The sequence below is a fragment of the Anthonomus grandis genome, chromosome 3, assembly GCF_022605725.1.
Source record: "Anthonomus grandis grandis chromosome 3, icAntGran1.3, whole genome shotgun sequence".
Classification (NCBI taxonomy): Eukaryota; Metazoa; Arthropoda; class Insecta; order Coleoptera; family Curculionidae; genus Anthonomus; species Anthonomus grandis.
The window spans coordinates 2911646-2933983 of NC_065548.1; the positions used below are offsets into that span (position 1 = coordinate 2911646).

General features: G+C 34.1%; 1 protein-coding gene across 20 annotated transcripts in view; it reads right to left on the reverse strand.

Annotated features, from left to right (window-relative positions):
* LOC126734108 (protein held out wings) overlaps positions 1–22338 on the reverse strand; it is a 162888-nt gene that overhangs the window by 13256 nt on the left and 127294 nt on the right. For 3 of the 20 annotated variants that reach the window (XM_050437636.1, XM_050437634.1, XM_050437632.1), the window contains exons 7-8: positions 20767–20888; positions 976–5788 (exon numbers count right to left, since the gene is read on the reverse strand). In XM_050437636.1, the coding sequence (XP_050293593.1) occupies positions 5709–5788; positions 20767–20888 (202 nt within the window). In that variant the 3' untranslated portion in view covers positions 976–5708. Of the gene's footprint in view, positions 1–975; positions 20889–22338 lie in introns of those variants that run through there. The other 17 variants (XR_007659971.1, XR_007659969.1, XM_050437633.1 and 14 more) reach the window with 17 other exon arrangements.

Sequence of the window (22338 nt, forward strand, 5' to 3'; positions counted from 1 at the left end):
ATCACCCACATCACAAAATACCGGGTTATAACGAGATTCGAGCAGAACTAAGGGAATGAGAGCACTTTGAAAATTCGGAAAAAGTCACTTTTCGACCTCGTTTATAAGCCTAAAAATGCGATATCTCGGCTAATATAAGAGCTACTATTTTTCGGTCTCGTTGGATTCAGAAGGATGCAACTAAGTCAAAACCGTTGAAATTTTCCCGATAGTGCTGATAGAAGCAGAGATATCGATCACCAAAGTTTGGAATTTTTCTTTTTTCGGGTATACCCCCCGAATCGAATTTTTTTCGAAATCGAACTAACTATACCGTAATTATATCGTACATCGTACACTTTGAAAATCCGAAAAAAAGTCATTTATCCCCTATTTTCATCCCTATATCTTCTGCTTATCTGAAAATCCCGATAAAATTCAATAAAAGTAAATAAATCACACATCAGCTACCTAAAAACAATTTACAGTAGTGACTTAAATTTCCAAACGCAAAAAAATATAATTTTTATATGACATGCACAAAATGACACTGGTACACACAAAAAAATGAAATAATTTTAATAGTTAGAACCCAAAATTGTTAATAATAATAATAAAACGCCCGGCATTGTCCTCACTCACGATATTGAAGCGATCAAAAATAACCAAGTAAAAAAATGAATCGGTTGGTGCAAAAGAGTTAAATGCAAACATTGTTAGTCTAAGCAAGAAATTAAGCTGTGATGACTCTCCCCCCGGGACTCACTCAGACTTGGTTATTTTTACTCACTCACACAAGATACTAATACAAAAGTTACTTGGCCATGTGTGGAATTAATTTATTAATAATCATTAATGTGTGTTAATATTGCAAAAAAAAAGTTAATCAAACTAAGTTATGGATTCTGTGGCCCCCCTCCTTTAAGGTGCCACAGATGCCAGAAATGAGTGCCTTCTTTTATACAGAATAGACAAGGTGAAATAAAAGAGTTCCTCTATGTTTTTCGTATAAATATATTTTCCACATTGGCGCAAGTCAACAACATATACAAATATAATAATAATATATAAACGATTTAAATTACTTAAAGGCTATTTTGTAGAGTAAATAATATGAATTCGAGAGAAAAAAGGCGTTTTTTGTTCAGAAAATTAGGGCCCAAAAGTCGGTTCTACCGATGGTTTTAGACTAGAAAATTAAAAGACTAGAAGAGGGAGGTTTTTTTTGTTTGTTTTTAGACGTTTTTCGGTCGCGGGTCTAGTCTATGTTGCAGTAAAAAATAAAAACATAAATACACTACGTATAAAAATCTGGACTAGGTATCACAAAGGTGTGTGATGCTTTATTGAGGTACTCGTTCTACGCTACTTTTAGTTTCTTTTTTTTCAAGGGAAAAAAAACTAAAAAAATTGGTAACCCTAATATTATACTGAGGAGGCCCTTTTTTTCTTTATTTTTTTTTTAAAGGCAAAGGCTTTAAGGTGAAGAAAATCGGCAAGTGTTTTTTGATAATGAAGAATAATTAAAAAAAGCTGTTTTTTTTTTGGATGAATTCGTTGTGTTTTTTCCAATTTCTAGGCAGTTGAACATCAATTTTTTTTTTAGGCAGGTTAAATTAAATATACCAGTTTTCTGGATTTTTCCCGGCAGTTTGCCTAATTATTTCTTTTTTTAAGGCATTAAAAGTAATTTTCCAGTAATATTCTTTAAAAAGCAAGATCTTCATCTATGAAAAGTCTTTAACTGCCTGGAAAATTAATTAAATTTTTTTCTAGGTCTCTCAAATTAAATGGAGCACTTTTCTGGAATTTTTCAGGCAATTTTCCTAATTTTTTCTTTCTTCCAGGCATTAAAAGAAATTTCCTAATTATTTCCTTTGAAAAACAAGATGTTCACGTATGAAAGAGCTTTAACTGCCTGGAAAATTAATTAAATTTTTTTTCCAGGCCTTTTAAATTAATTATGGCAGTTTTATGGATTTTTCCAGGCAATTTGCATAAGCACTTCTTTCTTCCAGACAAAAGAATTAATTTTCTAATTATTTCCTTCGATAAACAAAATGTTCACGTACCTATAAAAGATCTTCAACTGATGCCTGGAAAATTAGTTTAATTTTTTTTAGGCCTCTCAAATTAAATATAGCAATTTTCTGGATTTGTCCAAGCTATTTGCCTAAGTATGTCTTTCTTCCAAGCAGAAGAAGTAATTTTCTACATTATTGATTCCTATGAAAAATAAGATGGTCACGTATGAAAGGTCTTTAACTGCCTGGAAAAATAATTACATTTTTTTCTAGGTCTCTCAAATTAAATGGAGCACTTTTCTGGAATTTTCCAGGCAATTTGCATAAGCATTTCTTTCTTCCAGACAGAAGAATTAATTTTCTAATTATTTACTTTCTAAAAACAAGATTTTCATATATGAAAAAGCTTTAAGTGCCTGGAAAATTAGTTTAATTTTTTTTAGGCTTTTCAAATTAAATTAACCACTTTTCTGGATTTTTTCAGGCAATTTTCCTAATTTTTTCTTTCTTCCAGGCATTAAACGAAATTTTCTAATTATTTCCTTCGAAAAACAAGATGTTCACGTATAAAAAAGCTTTAACTATCTGGAAAATTAATTAAAATTTTTTTCAGGCCTTTCAAATTAATTATAGCAGTTTTCTGGATTTTTCCAGGCAATTTTCCAAAGTATTTCTTTCCTCCAGGCAGAAGAAGAAATTTTCTAATAATTTTTCTTTGAAAAAAATATGCTCGCACATGCAGGGTCTTTAACTGCCTGGAAAATTAATAAAATTTTTTTCCAGGCCTCTCAAATTAATTATAGCACTATCTGCATTTTTCCAGGCAATCTGCCTGACTATTTTTCTCGTCCAGGCATTAAAAGTAATTTTCTAATTATTTTCTCTGAAGCTCAAGATGTTCACGCAGAAAAGATCTTCAACTGCCTGGAAAATTAGTTTTCTAAGCATCTCAAATTAAATATAACAGTTTTCTGGATTTTTCCAGGTAATTTGCCTGAGTATTTTTCTCGTCAAGGCATTAGAAGTAATTTTCTAATTATTTTCATTGAAGAGCAAGAGATTCACGTATGAAGTCTTTAACTGCCAGGAAAATTAAATAAATTTTTTTCCAGGCCTCTCAAATTAATTATAGCAATTTCCTGGATTTTTGCAAGCAATTTGCCTATGTATGTCTTTCTTCCAGGCAGAAGAAGTCATTTTCTAATTATTTCCTTTTAAAAGAAAGATGCTCACATATGCAAGGTCCTCAACTGCTTGGAAAATGAATTAAATTTTTTTCCAGGCCTCTCAAATTATTTATAGCACTTTTCTGGAATTTTCCAGGCAGTTTGCATAAGCATTTCTTTCTTTCAGACAGAAGAATTAATTTTTTTATTATTTACTTTCTAAAAACAAGATGTTTATGTATGAAAAAGCTTTAACTGCCTGGAAAATTAATTAAAATTTTTTTCAGGCCTTTCAAATTAATTATAGCAGTGTTCTGGATTTTTCCAGGCAATTTGCCTAAGTATGTCTTTCTTTCAGGCAGAAAAAATAATTTTCTAATTATTTCCTTCGAAATACAAGACAGTTCTTATACGAAAGGTGTTCAACTGACTGGAAAATTAATTAAATTTTTTTCCAGGCCTCTCAAATTAATTACAGCAATTTCCTGGATTTTTCCAGGCAGTTTGCCTAAGTATGTCTTTCTTCCAGGCAGAAGAAGTCATTTTCTAATTATTTCCTTTTAAAAGAAAGATGCTCACATATGCAAGGTCCTCAACTGCTTGGAAAATGAATTACATTTTTTTCCAGGCCTCTCAAATTAATTATAGCACTTTTCTGGAATTTTCCAGGCAGTTTGCATAAGCATTTCTTTCTTCCAGACAGAAGAATTAATTTTTTTTATTATTTACTTTCTAAAAACAAGATGTTTATGTATGAAAAAGCTTTAACTGCCTGGAAAATTAATTAAAATTTTTTTCAGGCCTTTCAAATTAATTATAGCAGTGTTCTGGATTTTTCCAGGCAATTTGCCTAAGTATGTCTTTCTTTCAGGCAGAAAAAATAATTTTCTAATTATTTCCTTCGAAATACAAGACAGTTCTTATACGAAAGGTGTTCAACTGACTGGAAAATTAATTAAATTTTTTTCCAGGCCTCTCAAATTAATTACAGCAATTTCCTGGATTTTTCCAGGCAGTTTGCCTAAGTATGTCTTTCTTCCAGGCAGAAGAAGTCATTTTCTAATTATTTCCTTTTAAAAGAAAGATGCTCACATATGCAAGGTCCTCAACTGCTTGGAAAATGAATTACATTTTTTTCCAGGCCTCTCAAATTAATTATAGCACTTTTCTGGAATTTTCCAGGCAGTTTGCATAAGCATTTCTTTCTTCCAGACAGAAGAATTAATTTTTTTTATTATTTACTTTCTAAAAACAAGATGTTTATGTATGAAAAAGCTTTAACTGCCTGGAAAATTAATTAGAATTTTTTTCAGGCCTTTCAAATTAATTATAGCAATGTTCTGGATTTTTCCAGGCAATTTGCCTAAGTATGTCTTTCTTTCAGGCAGAAAAAATAATTTTCTAATTATTTCCTTCGAAATACAAGATGTTCTTGTACGAAAGGTGTTCAACTGACTGGAAAATTAATTAAATTTTTTTCCAGGCCTCTCAAATTAATTACAGCAATTTCCTGGATTTTTCCAGGCAGTTTGCCTAAGTATGTCTTTCTTCCAGGCAGAAGAAGTCATTTTCTAATTATTTCCTTTTTAAAAGAAAGATGCTCACATATGCAAGGTGTTCAACTGACTGGAAAATTAATTAAATTTTTTTCCAGGCCTCTCAAATTAATTACAGCAATTTCCTGGATTTTTCCAGGCAGTTTGCCTAAGTATGTCTTTATTTCAGGCAGAAGAAGTAATTTTCTAATTATTTCCTTTTAAAAGAAAGATGCTCAAGTCGAAGGTATTTGTTAATAGGCCAAATAATCTAGACGACTTGAAAGAGAGAATCCCCAGAGAAGTGCGCGCCCCGTAACTCCGGAAATGATTAAAAGTGTGCAACGAGACTTTATTGATCGCCTTGGATATTATCAAGCCGTGAATGGCAACCATTTAACTTAATTTTTGTTCTTTTTTTATTTGTTACATGAATCGTATTTTTTCGATAACTGTTGACTTTAGGTGTAGGACATGATGCATGAAACATACGTAGATTTCACGCGAAATTCAAAGATGAAATAAAAAAAAGGTGCTTTCATTTGAAAAAATGAAGTTGATGGTCGTTAATGTATTTTTGAGCAACCCTGTACGTACAAATTTCACGTACAAAAATGCGCAACTTGGAATAAAAATCGACGGGTCCGAGCGTTTTCTTTTCGAACACACCCCTGAATTTTAAATGAATTTAGACATAACTTTTGTGATGTACTGTATTGTAATATAATTAATAATTGAGTTTGAATTTGACACCAAGTTAAAATGATTACCAAGGTTATGCGCTGTCACCTGTCAAAAAAAAGTCACCTTTGCCTTTTAAGCTGCCTTTCAATTAAAGAAAAAAAAATCCGACAGACCCCTGTGTCAAAACAATTTAAAAAAAAAAAGCCCGTCAAAAAAATACTGAAAAAAAATTATAAAATACCTACAAAAAACAACAACAAAAATAAAAAAAAAAGAAGAAATAATAAAAACTAACCTTTTTTTTTAAAAAGAGCATGAGTTTAAGAGAGCGCGCCTGCTCTTTGGTACGGATGCTCTCTGATTTGTCCGAGACGGCGTTGCTTGGCAACCGCCGACGCACCTGCGCAAATAAATCCGTTAGTTTTCGACGAGTCTGCGCACACCATCGAACAGTCAATGGTGGTGGCTCGACTCCCATTGGTCGAAATTCATTTTTTTTTTTTTAAACTTCTGACGTCACAACGATGGCACGCGTAATCAAAAAAATGAACTTTGACACCACAGTAATAATAATAATAATAATAAAACACTAACAATACTACTTTGTAGCCTACTTAACAATTAAAGCACTTTGATTGATATTTAAAACTAACTCAGCAATCATGTTTTTTTTTTTGAATATTTACAATTGTTTATAATATATAACTAGAAGTATGATTTAAAAACACATAAATGCATTGTAAAAATACGGGTAATAATTATTCTAATTCAAAAACAACCTAACTAAGTATATAAATATACAAATTATTATATTAAAATTAACAATTTTTTTTTTTTTATAAATCGCGTTTCAGCAAAGATATTTGGCAAGGAATGCTCGATTCTTTCATTGCTGTATGGAAAAAAAAAATCACAAATTCATTTCAAGGTTGGGGGTAAGTGACTATTTTAAGTGCCTGGAAGGAAAAAATTAATTAAATAAGGAGCTTGAAATGGCCTCACTGCCTGGAAATTAAAAAAAAACTGCCTAATTAATAGTTTCCACTGCCTAGAATTAGAGGGAAGAACTGTTTTAATTTTTCCATAAGAGAATATTCTTCCAGGAACTACATGACAACTCACTTCACCTGCTTGGAAAAACTTCACCTCAATTTTCTGGAGAAACGATTTTTTTCCAAAAACTTCGAGAAACTGGAAAGTCGCTTCAACCGCCTGAAAATGTTGAAAAGTGACCTCAACTGCCTGGAAGAAATAAATAATTATTCCAGGATCTTAAAACATATGCAAACTCACTTTAATTGCTTGAAGAAACTTTGAAAAGTTACTATGATAAACGGTAAGCAACGAAACGTATAAACTTTCTTTAACTGTCTGGAAATGTTAAAAAATTGACCCAAGTGCCTGGAAGAAACAAAATATTCTTCCAAGAACTTGAAGTACTTAACAATTCACTTTACTTGATATGAAAAACTTGACAATTTGTATAGAAACTTGGAGCACGTATAAGCTTGCTTTAAGTGCCTTGAAATGTTGAAAAATTGACTTGAGTGCTTGGAAGAAAGAAAACATTCTTCCAGAAACTTGAAGTGCATGAAAAATCACTTCACCTGCTTGGAAAAAGTTAAAAATTAACCTCAAATTCCTGGAAGAAACGATTTTTTTCCAAAAAACTTGGAACGCACGAAAAGCCGCTTTAACTGACTGAAAATGTGGAAAAGTGACCTCAAATACCTTGAAAAAATTAACAATTATTCCAGGATGTACATATACATACGGAAACCCAATTTAATTGTCAGGAAAAACTTGGAAAAGTTACCCCGACAACCTGGAAGCCACGAAACATTTCTATAGAAACTTGAAGCACATGTGAGCTATCTTTAACTGCCTGAAAAACTTGACCCAAGTGCCTGGAACAAACCAAACATTCTTTCAGGAATTTGGAGTATATGAAAATTCACTACACTTCATTGAAAAAACTTGAAAACTAACGTCAAATTTCTGAAAGAAACGAGTTTTTTTCCAAAAACTTCGAGAAACTGAAAAGTGGCTTTAACTGCCTTGGAATGTTAAAAGTGACCTCTACTGCCTGGAAAAAATCAATAATTATTCCAGGATCTTGAAACATGTGGAAACTCAATTAATTTAGATGGAAAAACTTGGAGCACATATAAACTGCGTGGAAGTGTTAAAGTATTGTGGCTAATGTCTAGAAATAATCAATATTTTTAAGGAGCTCTAGAACTCTTGGGTAAAACTTGAAAAAGTGACTTAATCGCCTGGAAAAAAAGAAAAAAAGTCTTCCAGGAACTTGGAATACATAAAAACTCACTTCACCTGCTTGGAAAAACTTGAAAACTAACCTCAAATTCCTAGAAGAAACGATTTTTTTCATAAAAACTTAGAACGCACGAGAAGAATCGCTTCAACTGCCTGGACATATTGAAAAATGACCTCAACTGCCTGGAATAATTATTCCAGGATGTTGGAAACATATGGAAACTCAATTTAATTGAATGGAGAAACTTGGAAAAGTCACACTGACCACCTGGAAGCAACGAAACATTTCTATAGAAACTTGGAGCACACATAAACGTTCTTTAACTGCCTAGAAATGTTGAAGTATTGTCGCTAGTACCTAGAACAAATGAATATTTTTGAGGAGCTGTAGAACAGTTTGGTAGAACCTGGAAAAGTGACTACAATCGTCTGAAAGAAACAAAACATTTTTACAGGAACTTGGAGTACATGAAAACTCAATTCACCTGCAGGCAAACTAACCTCAAATTCTTGAAACAAACGAATTTTTCGAGCACCTCAAAAGTCGCTTTGACTGTATGGAAATGTTGAAAAGTGATCTCAACTGCCTGGAAAAAATGAACAACTATTACAGGATCTTGAAACATATAGAAACTCAATTTATTATAATGGAGAAACTTGGAAAAGTGACTCTGACTACCTGGAAGCAACGAAACGTTTCTTTAGAAACTTGGCGCACACACAACCTTTAACTTCCTGGAAATATTGAAAAATTGACCCCAGTGCCTGGAACAAACAAAACATTCTTCCAGGAATTTGGAGTACACGAAAATTGACTTCACTTGCTTGGAAAGACTTGAAAATTAACCTCAAATTCCTAGAAAAAACGATTTGTTTCATAAAAACTTGGAACGCACGAGAAGAATCGCTTCAACTGCCTGGACATATTGAAAAATGACCTCAACTGCCTGGAATAATTATTCCAGGATGTTGGAAACATATGGAAACTCAATTTAATTGAATGGAGAAACTTGGAAAAGTCACACTGACCACCTGGAAGCAACGAAACATTTCTATAGAAACTTGGAGCGCATATAAACTTTCTTTAACTGCCTGGAAATGTTGAAGTATTGTCGCTAGTGCCTGGAACAAATGAATATTTTTGAGGAGCTGTAGAACAGTTTGGTAGAACCTGGAAAAGTGCCTCAATCGTCTGAAAGAAACAAAACATTTTTACAGGAACTTGGAGTACATAAAAACTCAATTCACCTGCAGGCAAACTAACGTCAAATTCCTACGAAACAAACGAATTTTTCGAGCACCTCAAAAGACGCTTTAACTGCCTGGAACTGTTGAAACATTGACTCAAATGCCTGGAAGAAACAAAATATTCTTCCAGAAACTTAGGAGTACACGAAAATTTACTTCACTTGCTTGGAAAGACTTGAAAATTAACCTCAAATTTCTGGAAGAAACGAATTTTTCTCCAAAAACTTCGAGAAACTGAAAAGTCGCTTTAACTGCCTTGACATGTTAAAAAGTGATCTCTACTGCCTGGAAAAAATGAACAACTATTACAGGATCTTGAAACATATAGAAACTCAATTTATTATAATGGAGAAACTTGGAAAAGTGACTCTGACTACCTGGAAGCAACGAAACGTTTCTTTAGAAACTTGGCGCACACACAACCTTTAACTTCCTGGAAATATTGAAAAATTGACCCCAGTGCCTGGAACAAACAAAACATTCTTCCAGGAATTTGGAGTACACGAAAATTTACTTCACTTGCTTGGAAAGACTTGAAAATTAACCTCAAATTTCTGGAAGAAACGAATTTTTCTCCAAAAACTTCGAGAAACTGAAAAGTCGCTTTAACTGCCTTGACATGTTAAAAAGTGATCTCTACTGCCTGGAAAAAATCAATAATTATTCCAGGACCTTGAAACATATAAAAACTCAATTTAATTAGATGGAAAAACTTGGAAAAGTGACTCCGACAATGTGGAAGCAACGAAACGTTTCTTTAGAAACTTGGAGCACATATAAACGTTCTTTAACTGCCTGGAAATGTTGAAGTATTGTCGCTAGTGCCTGGAACAAATGAATATTTTTGAGGAGCTGTAGAACAGTTTGGTAGAACCTGGAAAAGTGACTCCAATCGTCTGAAAAAAACAAAACATTCTTACAGGAACTTGGAGTACATGAAAACTTAATTCACCTGCAGGCAAACTAACCTCAAATTCCTGAAACAAACGAATTTTTCGAGCACCTCAAAAGTCGCTTTGACTGTATGGAAATGTTGAAAAGTGATCTCAACTGCCTGGAAAAAATGAACAATTATTACAGGATCTTGAAACATATAGAAACCCAATTTATTATAATGGAGAAACTTGGAAAAGTGACTCTGACTACCTGGAAGCAACGAAACGTTTCTTTAGAAACTTGGCGCACACACAACCTTTAACTTCCTGGAAATATTCAAATGCCTGGAAGAAATAAAACATTCTTCCAGAAACTTGGAGAATTCACGAAAGACTTGAAAATTAACCTCAAATTTCCGGAAGAAACGAATTTTTTGAAAAAAACCTTGAAACTTATGGAAACTCACTTTAATTGTCTGGCGTAAGTTTTCAAAGTAATCGATAACCTGCAAGCAACGAAACATTTCTATAGAAACTTGGACCACATAAAAACTTTTTTTGTTTATATACTGTGAAGTGTGTGGATGGCTTCTAAAGGCCTGATGATGCTCTAACTAGAGCGAAACACGCGTAGCCCGTTTATTACATGTTGTGAGACCGTGACTTTTCGTCAATTACTTTAATTGTCTGGAGAAACTTCTAAAAGTTACTCCGATAATCTGGAAGCCACGAAACAATTCTATAGAAACTTGGAGCACATCTAAACTTCCTTTAACTGCCTGGAAATGTTAAAAAAATGACCCAAGTGCCTGGAAGAAACAAATATTCTTCCAGGAACTTGGAGTGCATAAAAACTTACTTCACATGCTTGGAAAACGTTGAAAAATTACCTCAAATTCCTAGAAGAAACGATTTGTTTCATAAAAACTTGGAACGCACGAGAAAAGTCGCTTCAACTGCCTGGACATATTGAAAAGTGACCTCAACTGCTTGGAATAATTATTCCAGGATGTTGGAAACATACGCAAACTCAATTTAATTGAATGGAGAAACTTGAAAAAGTGACTCTGACCACCTGAAAGCAACGAAACATTTCTATAGAAACTTGGAGCACATATAAACTTTCTTTAACTGCCTGGAAATGTTGAAGTATTGTCGCTAGTGCCTGGAACAAATAAATATTTTTGAGGAGCTGTAGAACTTGGAAAAGTGACTTAATCGCCTGGAAAAAAAGAAAAAAAGTCTTCCAGGAACTTGGAATACATAAAAACTCACTTCACCTGCTTGGAAAAACTTGAAAACTAACCTCAAATTCCAAGAAGAAACGATTTGTTTCATTTAATTGAATGGAGAAACTTGGAAAAGTCACACTGACCACCTGGAAGCAACGAAACATTTCTATAGAAACTTGGAGCACATATAAACGTTCTTTAACTGCCTGGAAATGTTGAAGTATTCTCGTTAGTGCCTAGAACAAATGAATATTTTTGAGGAGCTGCAGAATATTTTGGTAGAACCTGGAAAAGTGATTTCAATCGTCTGAAAGAAACAAAACATTTTTACAGGAACTTGGAGTACATGAAAACTCAATTCACCTGCAGGCAAACTAACCTCAAATTCCTGAAATAAACGAATTTTTCGAGCACCTCAAAAGACGCTTTAACTGCCTGGAACTGTTGAAACATTGGCTCAAATGCCTGGAAGAAACAAAATATTTTTCCAGAAACTTGGGAGTACACGAAAATTCACTTCACTTGCTTGGAAAGACTTGAAAATTAACCTCAAATTTCTGGAAGAAACGAATTTTTCTCCAAAAACTTCGAGAAACTGAAAAGTCGCTTTAACTGCCTTGACATGTTAAAAAGTGATCTCTACTGCCTGGAAAAAATCAATAATTATTCCAGGACCTTGAAACATATAAAAACTCAATTTAATTAGATGGAAAAACTTGGAAAAGTGACTCCGACAATGTGGAAGCCACGAAACATTTCTGTAGAAACTTGGAGCACATATAAACTTTCTTTACTGCCTAAAAATGTTGAAGTATTCTCGCTAGTGCCTAGAAGAAATGAATACTTTTGAGGAGCTGTAGAACAGTTTGGTAGAACCTGGAAAAGTGACTACAATCGTCTGAAAGAAACAAAACATTCTTACAGGAACTTGGAGTACATGAAAACTCAATTCACCTGCAGGCAAACTAACCTCAAATTCTTGAAACAAACGAATTTTTCGAGCACCTCAAAAGTCGCTTTAACTGTATGGAAATGTTGAAAAGTGATCTCAACTGCCTGGAAAAAATGAACAATTATTACAGGATCTTGAAACATATAGAAACTCAATTTATTATAATGGAGAAACTTGGAAAAGTGACTCTGACTACCTGGAAGCAACGAAACGTTTCTTTAGAAACTTGGCGCACACACAACCTTTAACTGCCTGGAAATATTGAAATATTGACTCAAATGCCTGGAAGAAATAAAACATTCTTCCAGAAACTTGGAGAATTCACGAAAGACTTGAAAATTAACCTCAAATTTCACTTTAATTGTCTGGAGTAACTTTTCAAAGTAATCGATAACCTGAAAGCAACGAAACATTTCTATAGAAACTTGGAGCACATATAAACTTTCTTTAACTGCCTGGAAATGTTGAAGTATTGTCGCTAGTGCCTGGAACAAATGAATATTTTTGAGGAGCTGTAGAACAGTTTGGTAAAACCTGGAAAAGTGACTACAATCGTCTGAAAGAAACAAAACATTTTTACAGGAACTTGGAGTACATAAAAACTCAATTCACCTGCAGGCAAACTAACGTCAAATTCCTACGAAACAAACGAATTTTTCGAGCACCTCAAAAGACGCTTTAACTGCCTGGAACTGTTGAAACATTGACTCAAATGCCTGGAAGAAACAAAATATTCTTCCAGAAACTTGGGAGTACACGAAAATTTACTTCACTTGCTTGGAAAGACTTGAAAATTAACCTCAAATTTCTGGAAGAAACGAATTTTTCTCCAAAAACTTCGAGAAACTGAAAAGTCGCTTTAACTGCCTTGAAATGTTGAAAAGTGATCTCTACTGCCTGGAAAAAATCAATAATTATTCAAGGACCTTGAAACATACGGAAACTCAATTTAATTAGATGGAAAAACTTGGAAAAGTGACTCCGACAATGTGGAAGCAACGAAACGTTTCTTTAGAAACTTGGAGCACACATAAACGTTCTTTAACTGCCTAGAAATGTTGAAGTATTGTCGCTAGTACCTAGAAGAAATGAATACTTTTGAGGAGCTGTAGAACAGTTTGGTAGAACCTGGAAAAGTGACTTCAATCGTCTAAAAGAAACAAAACATTCATACAGGAACTTAGAGTACATGAAAACTCAATTCACCTGCAGGCAAACTAACCTCAAATTCCTGAAACAAACGAATTTTTCGAGCCCCTCAAAAGACGCTTTAACTGCCTGGAACTGTTGAAACATTGACTCAAATGCCTGAAAGAAACAAAATATTCTTCCAGAAACTTGGGAGTACACGAAAATTTACTTCACTTGCTTGGAAAGACTTGAAAATTAACCTCAAATTTCTGGAAGAAACGAATTTTTCTCCAAAAACTTCGAGAAACTGAAAAGTCGCTTTAACTGCCTTGAAATGTTGAAAAGTGATCTCTACTGCCTGGAAAAAATTAATAATTATTCAAGGACCTTGAAACATACGGAAACTCAATTTAATTAGATGGAAAAACTTGGAAAAGTGACTCCGACAATGTGGAAGCAACGAAACGTTTCTTTAGAAACTTGGAGCACATATAAACGTTCTTTAACTGCCTGGAAATGTTGAAATATTGTCGCTAGTGCCTGGAACAAATGAATATTTTTGAGGAGCTGTAGAACAGTTTGGTAGAACCTGGAAAAGTGACTCCAATCGTCTGAAAGAAACAAAACATTTTTACAGGAACTTGGAGTACATGAAAACTCAATTCACCTGCAGGCAAACTAACCTCAAATTCCTGAAACAAACGAATTTTTCGAGCACCTCAAAAGACGCTTTAACTGCCTGGAACTGTTGAAACATTGACTCAAATGCCTGGAAGAAACAAAATATTCTTCCAGAAACTTGGGAGTACACGAAAATTTACTTCACTTGCTTGGAAAGACTTGAAAATTAACCTCAAATTTCTGGAAGAAACGAATTTTTCTCCAAAAACTTCGAGAAACTGAAAAGTCGCTTTAACTGCCTTGACATGTTAAAAAGTGATCTCTACTGCCTGGAAAAAATCAATAATTATTCCAGGACCGTGAAACATATAAAAACTCAATTTAATTAGATGGAAAAGTGACTCCGACAATGTGGAAGCAACGAAACGTTTCTTTAGAAACTTGGAGCACATATAAACTTTCTTTAACTGCCTGGAAATGTTGAAATATTGTCGCTAGTGCCTGGAACAAATGAATATTTTTGAGGAGCTGTAGAACAGTTTGGTAGAACCTGGAAAAGTGCCTCAATCGTCTGAAAAAAACAAAACATTTTTACAGGAACTTGGAGTACATGAAAACTCAATTCACCTGCAGGCAAACTAACCTCAAATTGTTGAAACAAACGAATTTTTGGAGCACCTCAAAAGACGCTTTGACTGTATGGAAATGTTGAAAAATGACCTCAACTGCCTGGAAAAAATGAACAATTATTACAGGTTCTTGAAACATATGGAAACTCAATTTAATTGAAGGGAGAAACTTGGAAAAGTGGCTCCGACAACCTGGAGGCAACGAAACGTTTCTTTAGAAACTTGGCGCATACACAACCTTTAACTTCCTGGAAATATTGAAATATTGATTCAAATGCCTGGAAGAAATAAAACATTCTTCCAGAAACTTAGAGAATTTACGAAAGACTTGAAAATTAACCTCAAATTTCCGGAAGAAACGAATTTTTTGAAAAAAACCTTGAAACTTATGGAAACTCACTTTAATTGTCTGGCGTAAGTTTTCAAAGTAATCGATAACCTGCAAGCAACGAAACATTTCTATAGAAACTTGGACCACATAAAAACTTTTTTTGTTTATATACTGTGAAGTGTGTGGATAGCTTCTAAAGGCCTGATGATGCTCTAACTAGAGCGAAACACGCGTAGCCCGTTTATTACATGTTGTGAGACCGTGACTTTTCGTCAATTACTTTAATTGTCTGGAGAAACTTCTAAAAGTTACTCCGATAATCTGGAAGCCACGAAACATTTCTATAGAACCTTGGACCATATCTAAACTTCCTTTAACTGCCCGGAAATGTTAAAAAATTGACCCAAGGGCCTGGAAGAAACAAATATTCTTCCAGGAACTTAGAGTGCATAAAAATTCACTTCACATGCTTGGAAAACGTTGAAAAACAACCTCAAATTCCTAGAAGAAACGATTTTTTTCATAAAAACTTGGAACGCACGAGAAAAGTTGCTTCAACTGCCTGGACATATTGAAAAGTGATCTCAACTGCCTGGAATAATTATTCCAGGATGTTGGAAACATATGGAAACTCAATTTAAGTGAATGAAGAAACTTGGAAAAGTGACTCTGACCACCTGGAAGTAACGAAACATTTCTATAGAAACTTGGAGCACATATAAACGTTCTTTAACTGCCTGGAAATGTTGAAGTATTGTCGCTAGTGCCTGGAACAAATGAATATTTTTGAGGAGCTGTAGAACAGTTTGGTAGAACCTGGAAAAGTGCCTCAATCGTCTGAAAGAAACAAAACATTTTTACAGGAACTTGGAGTACATAAAAACTCAATTCACCTGCAGGCAAACTAACGTCAAATTCCTACGAAACAAACCAATTTTTCGAGCACCTCAAAAGACGCTTTAACTGCCTGGAACTGTTGAAACATTGACTCAAATGCCTGGAAGAAACAAAATATTCTTCCAGAAACTTGGGAGTACACGAAAATTTACTTCACTTGCTTGGAAAGACTTGAAAATTAACCTCAAATTTCTGGAAGAAACGAATTTTTCTCCAAAAACTTCGAGAAACTGAAAAGTCGCTTTAACTGCCTTGAAATGTTGAAAAGTGATCTCTACTGCCTGGAAAAAATCAATAATTATTCAAGGACCTTGAAACATACGGAAACTCAATTTAATTAGATGGAAAAACTTGGAAAAGTGACTCCGACAATGTGGAAGCAACGAAACGTTTCTTTAGAAACTTGGAGCACACATAAACGTTCTTTAACTGCCTAGAAATGTTGAAGTATTGTCGCTAGTACCTAGAAGAAATGAATACTTTTGAGGAGCTGTAGAACAGTTTGGTAGAACCTGGAAAAGTGACTTCAATCGTCTAAAAGAAACAAAACATTCATACAGGAACTTAGAGTACATGAAAACTCAATTCACCTGCAGGCAAACTAACCTCAAATTCCTGAAACAAACGAATTTTTCGAGCCCCTCAAAAGACGCTTTAACTGCCTGGAACTGTTGAAACATTGACTCAAATGCCTGAAAGAAACAAAATATTCTTCCAGAAACTTGGAGTACACGAAAATTCACTTCACTTGCTTGGAAAATTAACCTCAAATTTCTGAAGGAAAACATTTTTTGAAAAAACCCGGAAACTGACTTTAATTGTCTGGAGAAACTTCGACAAGTTACTCCGATAATCTGGAAGCCACGAAACAATTCTATAGAAACTTGGAGCATATATAAACTTCCTTTAACTGCCTGGAAATATGGAAATATTGAACCAAGTGCCTGGGAGAAACAAATCATCTTTCAGTAACTTGGAGTACACCAAAACTCACTTTATCTGCTTGGAAAACGTTAAAATTTAACCTTAAATTTCTAAAAGAAAACGATTTTTTTCCAAAAACTTCGAGCACCTAAAAAGTCGCATTAACTGTCTGAAAATGTTAAAGAATTACCTCAACTGCCTGGAAGAAATAAATAATTATTCCGTGTTCTTCAAACATATGGAAACTCACTCTAATTGTCAGGAGAAACTTTGAAAGTTACTCCGATAACCTGGAAGCAACGAAACAATTTTATGGAAACTTGGAGCACATAAAAACTTCCTTTAGCTGCATGGAAGTGTTGAAATATTGAACCGAGTGCCTGGAAAAAACAAAACATTTTTCAGGAGTACGTGAAAACTCAATTCACCTGCTTGGAAATCGTTGAAATTAACCATCAAATTTCCGGAAGAAAACGACTTTTTTTCCAAAAACTTTGAGCACGTGAAAAGTCGCTTTAACTGCCTGAAATGACCTCAACTGCCTGGAAGAAATGAATAATTATTCCAGGACCTTTAAATATATGGAAAGTTGTTGATTTCCTTGGACCTTTGACTGACCTTTTCTTGTAGAGAAGAAAATATCTCACTCACTCACTGTTAGTTCATAATGGACCATAAGAACTTTGATCACAGGACATTGATTTATCAGTTATAAATTTACTAAAAAAACATGGGGATAAAGAAAAAATTGAACTTTGTGCAGATTTTTTTTAATTTGAGTACAGGCAGTATAGGTCCCCCTTTTTCAAAAATTAACACTCTTTTTTGAAATTTTTTGAATATCTGATGAAAATAAAGGAGGTCCAAGCAGCATCTATAAAATTTATCAAGAAAGTTGAGCATTCCCGCCTCTTTACTCACATTTCTGAGGTAAAACTGCGACATTCAATAGCACCATTGTTCTTAGCTCTTTTCTCATTTATCAAATATACAATTAATTTGAAAACTATTATAAAAAAATAACCATAATAAGGACCGATAAAAAAGACTATAGAAATAAATAAATGTACATCTTAAGGCTAAAAATTACATATTATATTATTTTCGCAAAAATCTCCGAATAACGTCAATGGTCAGGAAAAAAAAATCAGTCAGGAACGTATCTATGAATTTAAAAATTCTCTTCTAAATAGTTGTAAATAAGAAAACTAATGAAGCATTAGAGTGAAACGGCACTTAACTCACTATAACTAATAATAACGACAATTTTTTTTTGTCTAGAATACGCCCCTGCCATCACTAAAATATGACATAAACAGAGATTTAAGCAAAAAATTTATAAAAACTTGACTTGCGTATTCGTGCTATTCAATACTAAAACGAAAGTAAAAAAAAGCAAACATAATTAAAATAAAATAAAAATATTTGATCATGAAAATAAAATAAACTGATAATATTACATACAGTACGTAACGTTCGAATAACCTGAATGGTTAGAAATTATCACAGAAAAATATAATAAAAAAATTGTAAAAATTGTGACTAAATTATTATTAAGTAATGTTCTTTTAAAACGGCCCTAAGGCATAGGGCGCGTTCAATTTTATTAACCTAAAAAAAATAATAAACTTATCGACTAACAAAAAAACACTGTACGGAAACGTTGAATAAAAGTGCAACAGTTCGTCGTCCGGAGAGGATGGGGCTTTTGACCCTCCTTTAGGACTATTAAATACGGTAAAAGTAACCCCAATTTTTATTTGTTATCAGTTGCCGGTGCAGAAGGGTGACCCTATTGTTTTTACCATTTTTTTTTGCCATTTTAGGTATTGTAGGACCGGAGAAACAAAGCGAAATAAACAAAAAATTTTAATGTAAATTTATACAGTGAGAGCATAAAGTCCCTTTTAACTTTTGAAGCACTCGGTATATGTATATGTATAATTTAATAAAAACTTAATATGAAAACTTCAGCTGATGCAAATAGTATTTATCTTTCAGAAAAGAGCAATTAGGTCTGTGACTAAAGTCAAAGTGAGAGACTCATGTAAACCACTCTTTATTGATTAATAACATTTTCTAGTACCATCTTTGATTATATTCGAAACAGTGTCACTGATACATAAGAATATAAGAGCACAATGTTAAGCATTTGTCTAATTATGGCAAACTAGGCAAACTTATAGGCTTCCATTACTTATCCCCAGAACCTCCCAGTCAATTATAGCGAGTTATCCAATTCGAGGTTGGCTAAGAGTACAACCCTGCCGTTTGACCCCTGTCAGAAATAAACGTCGTGTGAAGCATTTTTTTTTAGTTGAATGGTAATTCTCCTGTATCAACGTTTAGAGCTTTACGAGCTGATTAGGGTCGACATAATCGTCCTACAGAGCAAACAATTTCGAACACAGTAAGAAAATTTGAAGAGACTGGATCGGTTACTGATATTGTAAGGCACGTGCATCACCGTAACGCTCGTTCAGCTAAAAATATTACTGCTGTGGCTCAAAGTGTGGAGGAAGACCCAAATTTGTCAATTCCTTGGCGTGCTCAAAATTTGGGTTTGTCTTACGGCTCACTGTGGCGAGTTGTGCGAGTTGTGCAAGTCCAACTCACTCAAGAACTTAAGCCTACAGACCATGGACAACGCAGAACATTCGCAAATTGGATGCTTGAACAACAAGCTGCTGATGCTCATTTTTCGAGCAGAATTTTCTTCAGTGATGAGGCTCCATTTACGCTGTGTGGCTACGTAAATAAACAGAATCGCCGCATATATGGGGTTCTGAAAATCCTCAGGTGATCATAGAAAGGCCTTTGCATCCCGAAAAAGCGACTGTATGGTGTGCATTATGGTCTGGTGGTGTCATTGGTCCGTATTTTATTGAAAACAATCGTGGGAGAGCCTTAACAGTAAACTCTGAGCGGTATGGAAGCATGTTGACCAATTATTTTTGGAGAGAAATCGAAGAAGAAGATCTGGAAGACATGTGGTTCCAACAGGACGGGGCCACAAGTCACACAACACAGGCCAACCGAGCTCTTTTGCAAGAGAAGTTTCCAGGACGTTTAATTTCAAGATTAGGTGATATCTATCTATTGGCCCCCAAGATTCTGTGATCTCACACCTTTGGATTTTTTTTGTGGGGCTATGCGAAAGATCGTGTCTACGCCAATAGCCCTCAAACTCTTCAACAACTTAAAGCCAACATTCCACACCTGAAATGTGCCGAAAAGTGATTGAAATTGTCTTAAAAGGATTGAAGTTTGTCAGAGGTCCCGCGGTGAACATTTAAATGATATTGTGTTTCACATAATTATAATGGAATGATTCAATCTTTAAAACAAAATAAAAATTTCGTCTCCATCTGAATAATATCTTGTGTGTTTTATTTAACTTTACTTTCCCAAGCATAAAATGGATAACCCTTTACAATCATTTACCTGATGATTTCTGATGAAAGAAATGCTGTTTTAATTAAGATCCCATTTTTATATATTTGTTTACGTTTACACTCTATATCTGTAGATGGACTTTTTTTAGAGTGATCGGCATATTAAGATTTATTAATTTTTTTCAGCTTTATAAACAAGAGTCTGTAAAGGACTTTATAGAATAAATCATTTTTTTATTGGACTTATTGCTTGCTATCGTTTTTTTACCTGTAACTACTAGTTCAGGTATGTGATTTTGTTCGATTTATATTGTTTTATATTACATTTATGCATATATAGTATTTTTTCTTTGATGCTTTTAGTTTGATTAATCTGAAAAACATATTCAAGTGACTTGATACCACTTTTACTTTCGTCGTCTCAATTTAAGGCACGCATGAATTAAACCGCCTGAAAAAAAAAGAAACAATATAGATGCTTTTATAATCTAGAAAAAGAACGTGGCCTAAGATGACTTAGATAAACATATAATGCTTGAAAAACAGAAATTCGACAGACTGAAAGGGACTGCCTGAAAGAAAACTTTAATTTTAAATATTTACTCATAAAAACGACTAATTCAAAAGAACTTTATGTCCTCACATGAAAACTCCGGTTTCATACCCTACGCCTACGAATTCCCGTGAAACGCACACGCGCATTAATTTTATTAAACAAACCGTTAAGTGAAATTGAATCGGGCGCAGTCTCGGTAGGATCGGAAGTCACCGTCCGGTCGGATAGTAGTAACAATAGGGCGCCCCCTGTTGCTGTCTCGTGGAACACATAAAAATTGGGGACGCGAGTCAACGCGCGAATAACCCACCCGAATGATCCGCAGTGGTGTACTCGGTCAATAAAGGGCTGGCAGCCAAGGCGGTGTAGTTGGTGTAGTCCGCATAGGGGGCGTAAATCAACCCGTGTGGATCCCCGGGAGACAGCAGAGATCTGTAATTATAATAATAGTTTAACCATTTCTATGTAAATATATAACTATTGACAATATAAAAAATTTGGAACAATCGCAGACTTGATGATATATATCCGCGTTTGTCAACGATACTTTAATGCAGGTTAAGTTCTATTAAAAAACATTTTTAAGAAATTACAAAGGTTGACTATTTAACATTATTTTGACTTTGTGAAGTGAATTTAAGAAAAGTTTAAAAACGTCAATGCTTTCCGGCAGTAAATTCACTTCCCTACACATTCTGGCTAATGGGGAATTAAACCCATAGTTTATTCTGAAATGTGACTCATTAAAAAGAGAGTGAACAAGAAGCATCCTTTGAGGTACAGAGTGTATCGTAATTTTATAGAATAGAACGAGATCTAAATAAATACGCCTAGTTGTTAATGTTAATAACTGTATGTGCTCGTTTATAAAATTTAATGGAGAATTGAGCTTTAAAGCAACAAAACGTAAAAAATATGTTTGAACCCTTTCAATTTTGCTTGCACACTAGACTAAATACCCATAATCCAACACTGATCTTATAATGGAACAGTATACAGATTTAAAGCATTGTACACTATTAAAATCCGCAAGTATGTGTTTAACAAAACTGCGTCCAGTATATTGGAGTTAAAAGAGCCAAAAGCTCGACTCTTTAGGACAAATCCCTGTCTCAGTTCTTCAATATCCTCGGTATCATTCTAAAATTGTGTTTTTCAAGTTCGGTTAAGCCAATTACGGACGAATACACATATTTTATAATAATTTATTTCTTATTTTTAAAAAGACGCTTTATAGCACGGCTCGATATGTGATCAATGTGCGAGTCAAAACGAAGACTTGTTCGAGTCAAAAATAACACCAAGGTCTCTAAAAAGCTAATTAATTATAGAACATTTAGTTGCATACAATTCAGATCACACCACCCAGCAAAACCATCCAGATCCTTCTGCAAAGCTACACAGACCTCTGTAGTTATCAGCAAAAAACTGGCTTACAAATATACAATTCTCTAAGTCGTTTACAAAACAATTAAAAAGAAAAGGTGAAAAATGAGCGCTCTGGGGCACTCCAGATGCAACATTTATGTTAGAAGACTTAAACTCCCAAAATTTCACTTTTTGAATACGATTAGAAAGATAGCTACCAATCTATTGCAGAAGAGGTCCATGAAATCCCAAGTTTGATGATTCACCCTGTCAAAAGCCTTGGAGAAGCCCTTGACAAGATCTGTTTATATGCCAGCAGATTGGTAACAGTAGAGCGACCAGGAATAAATCTATGTTGGGTTGTAGGAAAAAATATTCCTAAAAGCTGGATACATTTTCTGGTGAATAATTTATTCAAAAATTTTGCCAATGGCAGAAAACTTAGAAATACTTCTATAATTCTGCACATTTGTTTTGTCTATATAAGTTACCTTCCAGATATCAGGAAACACAC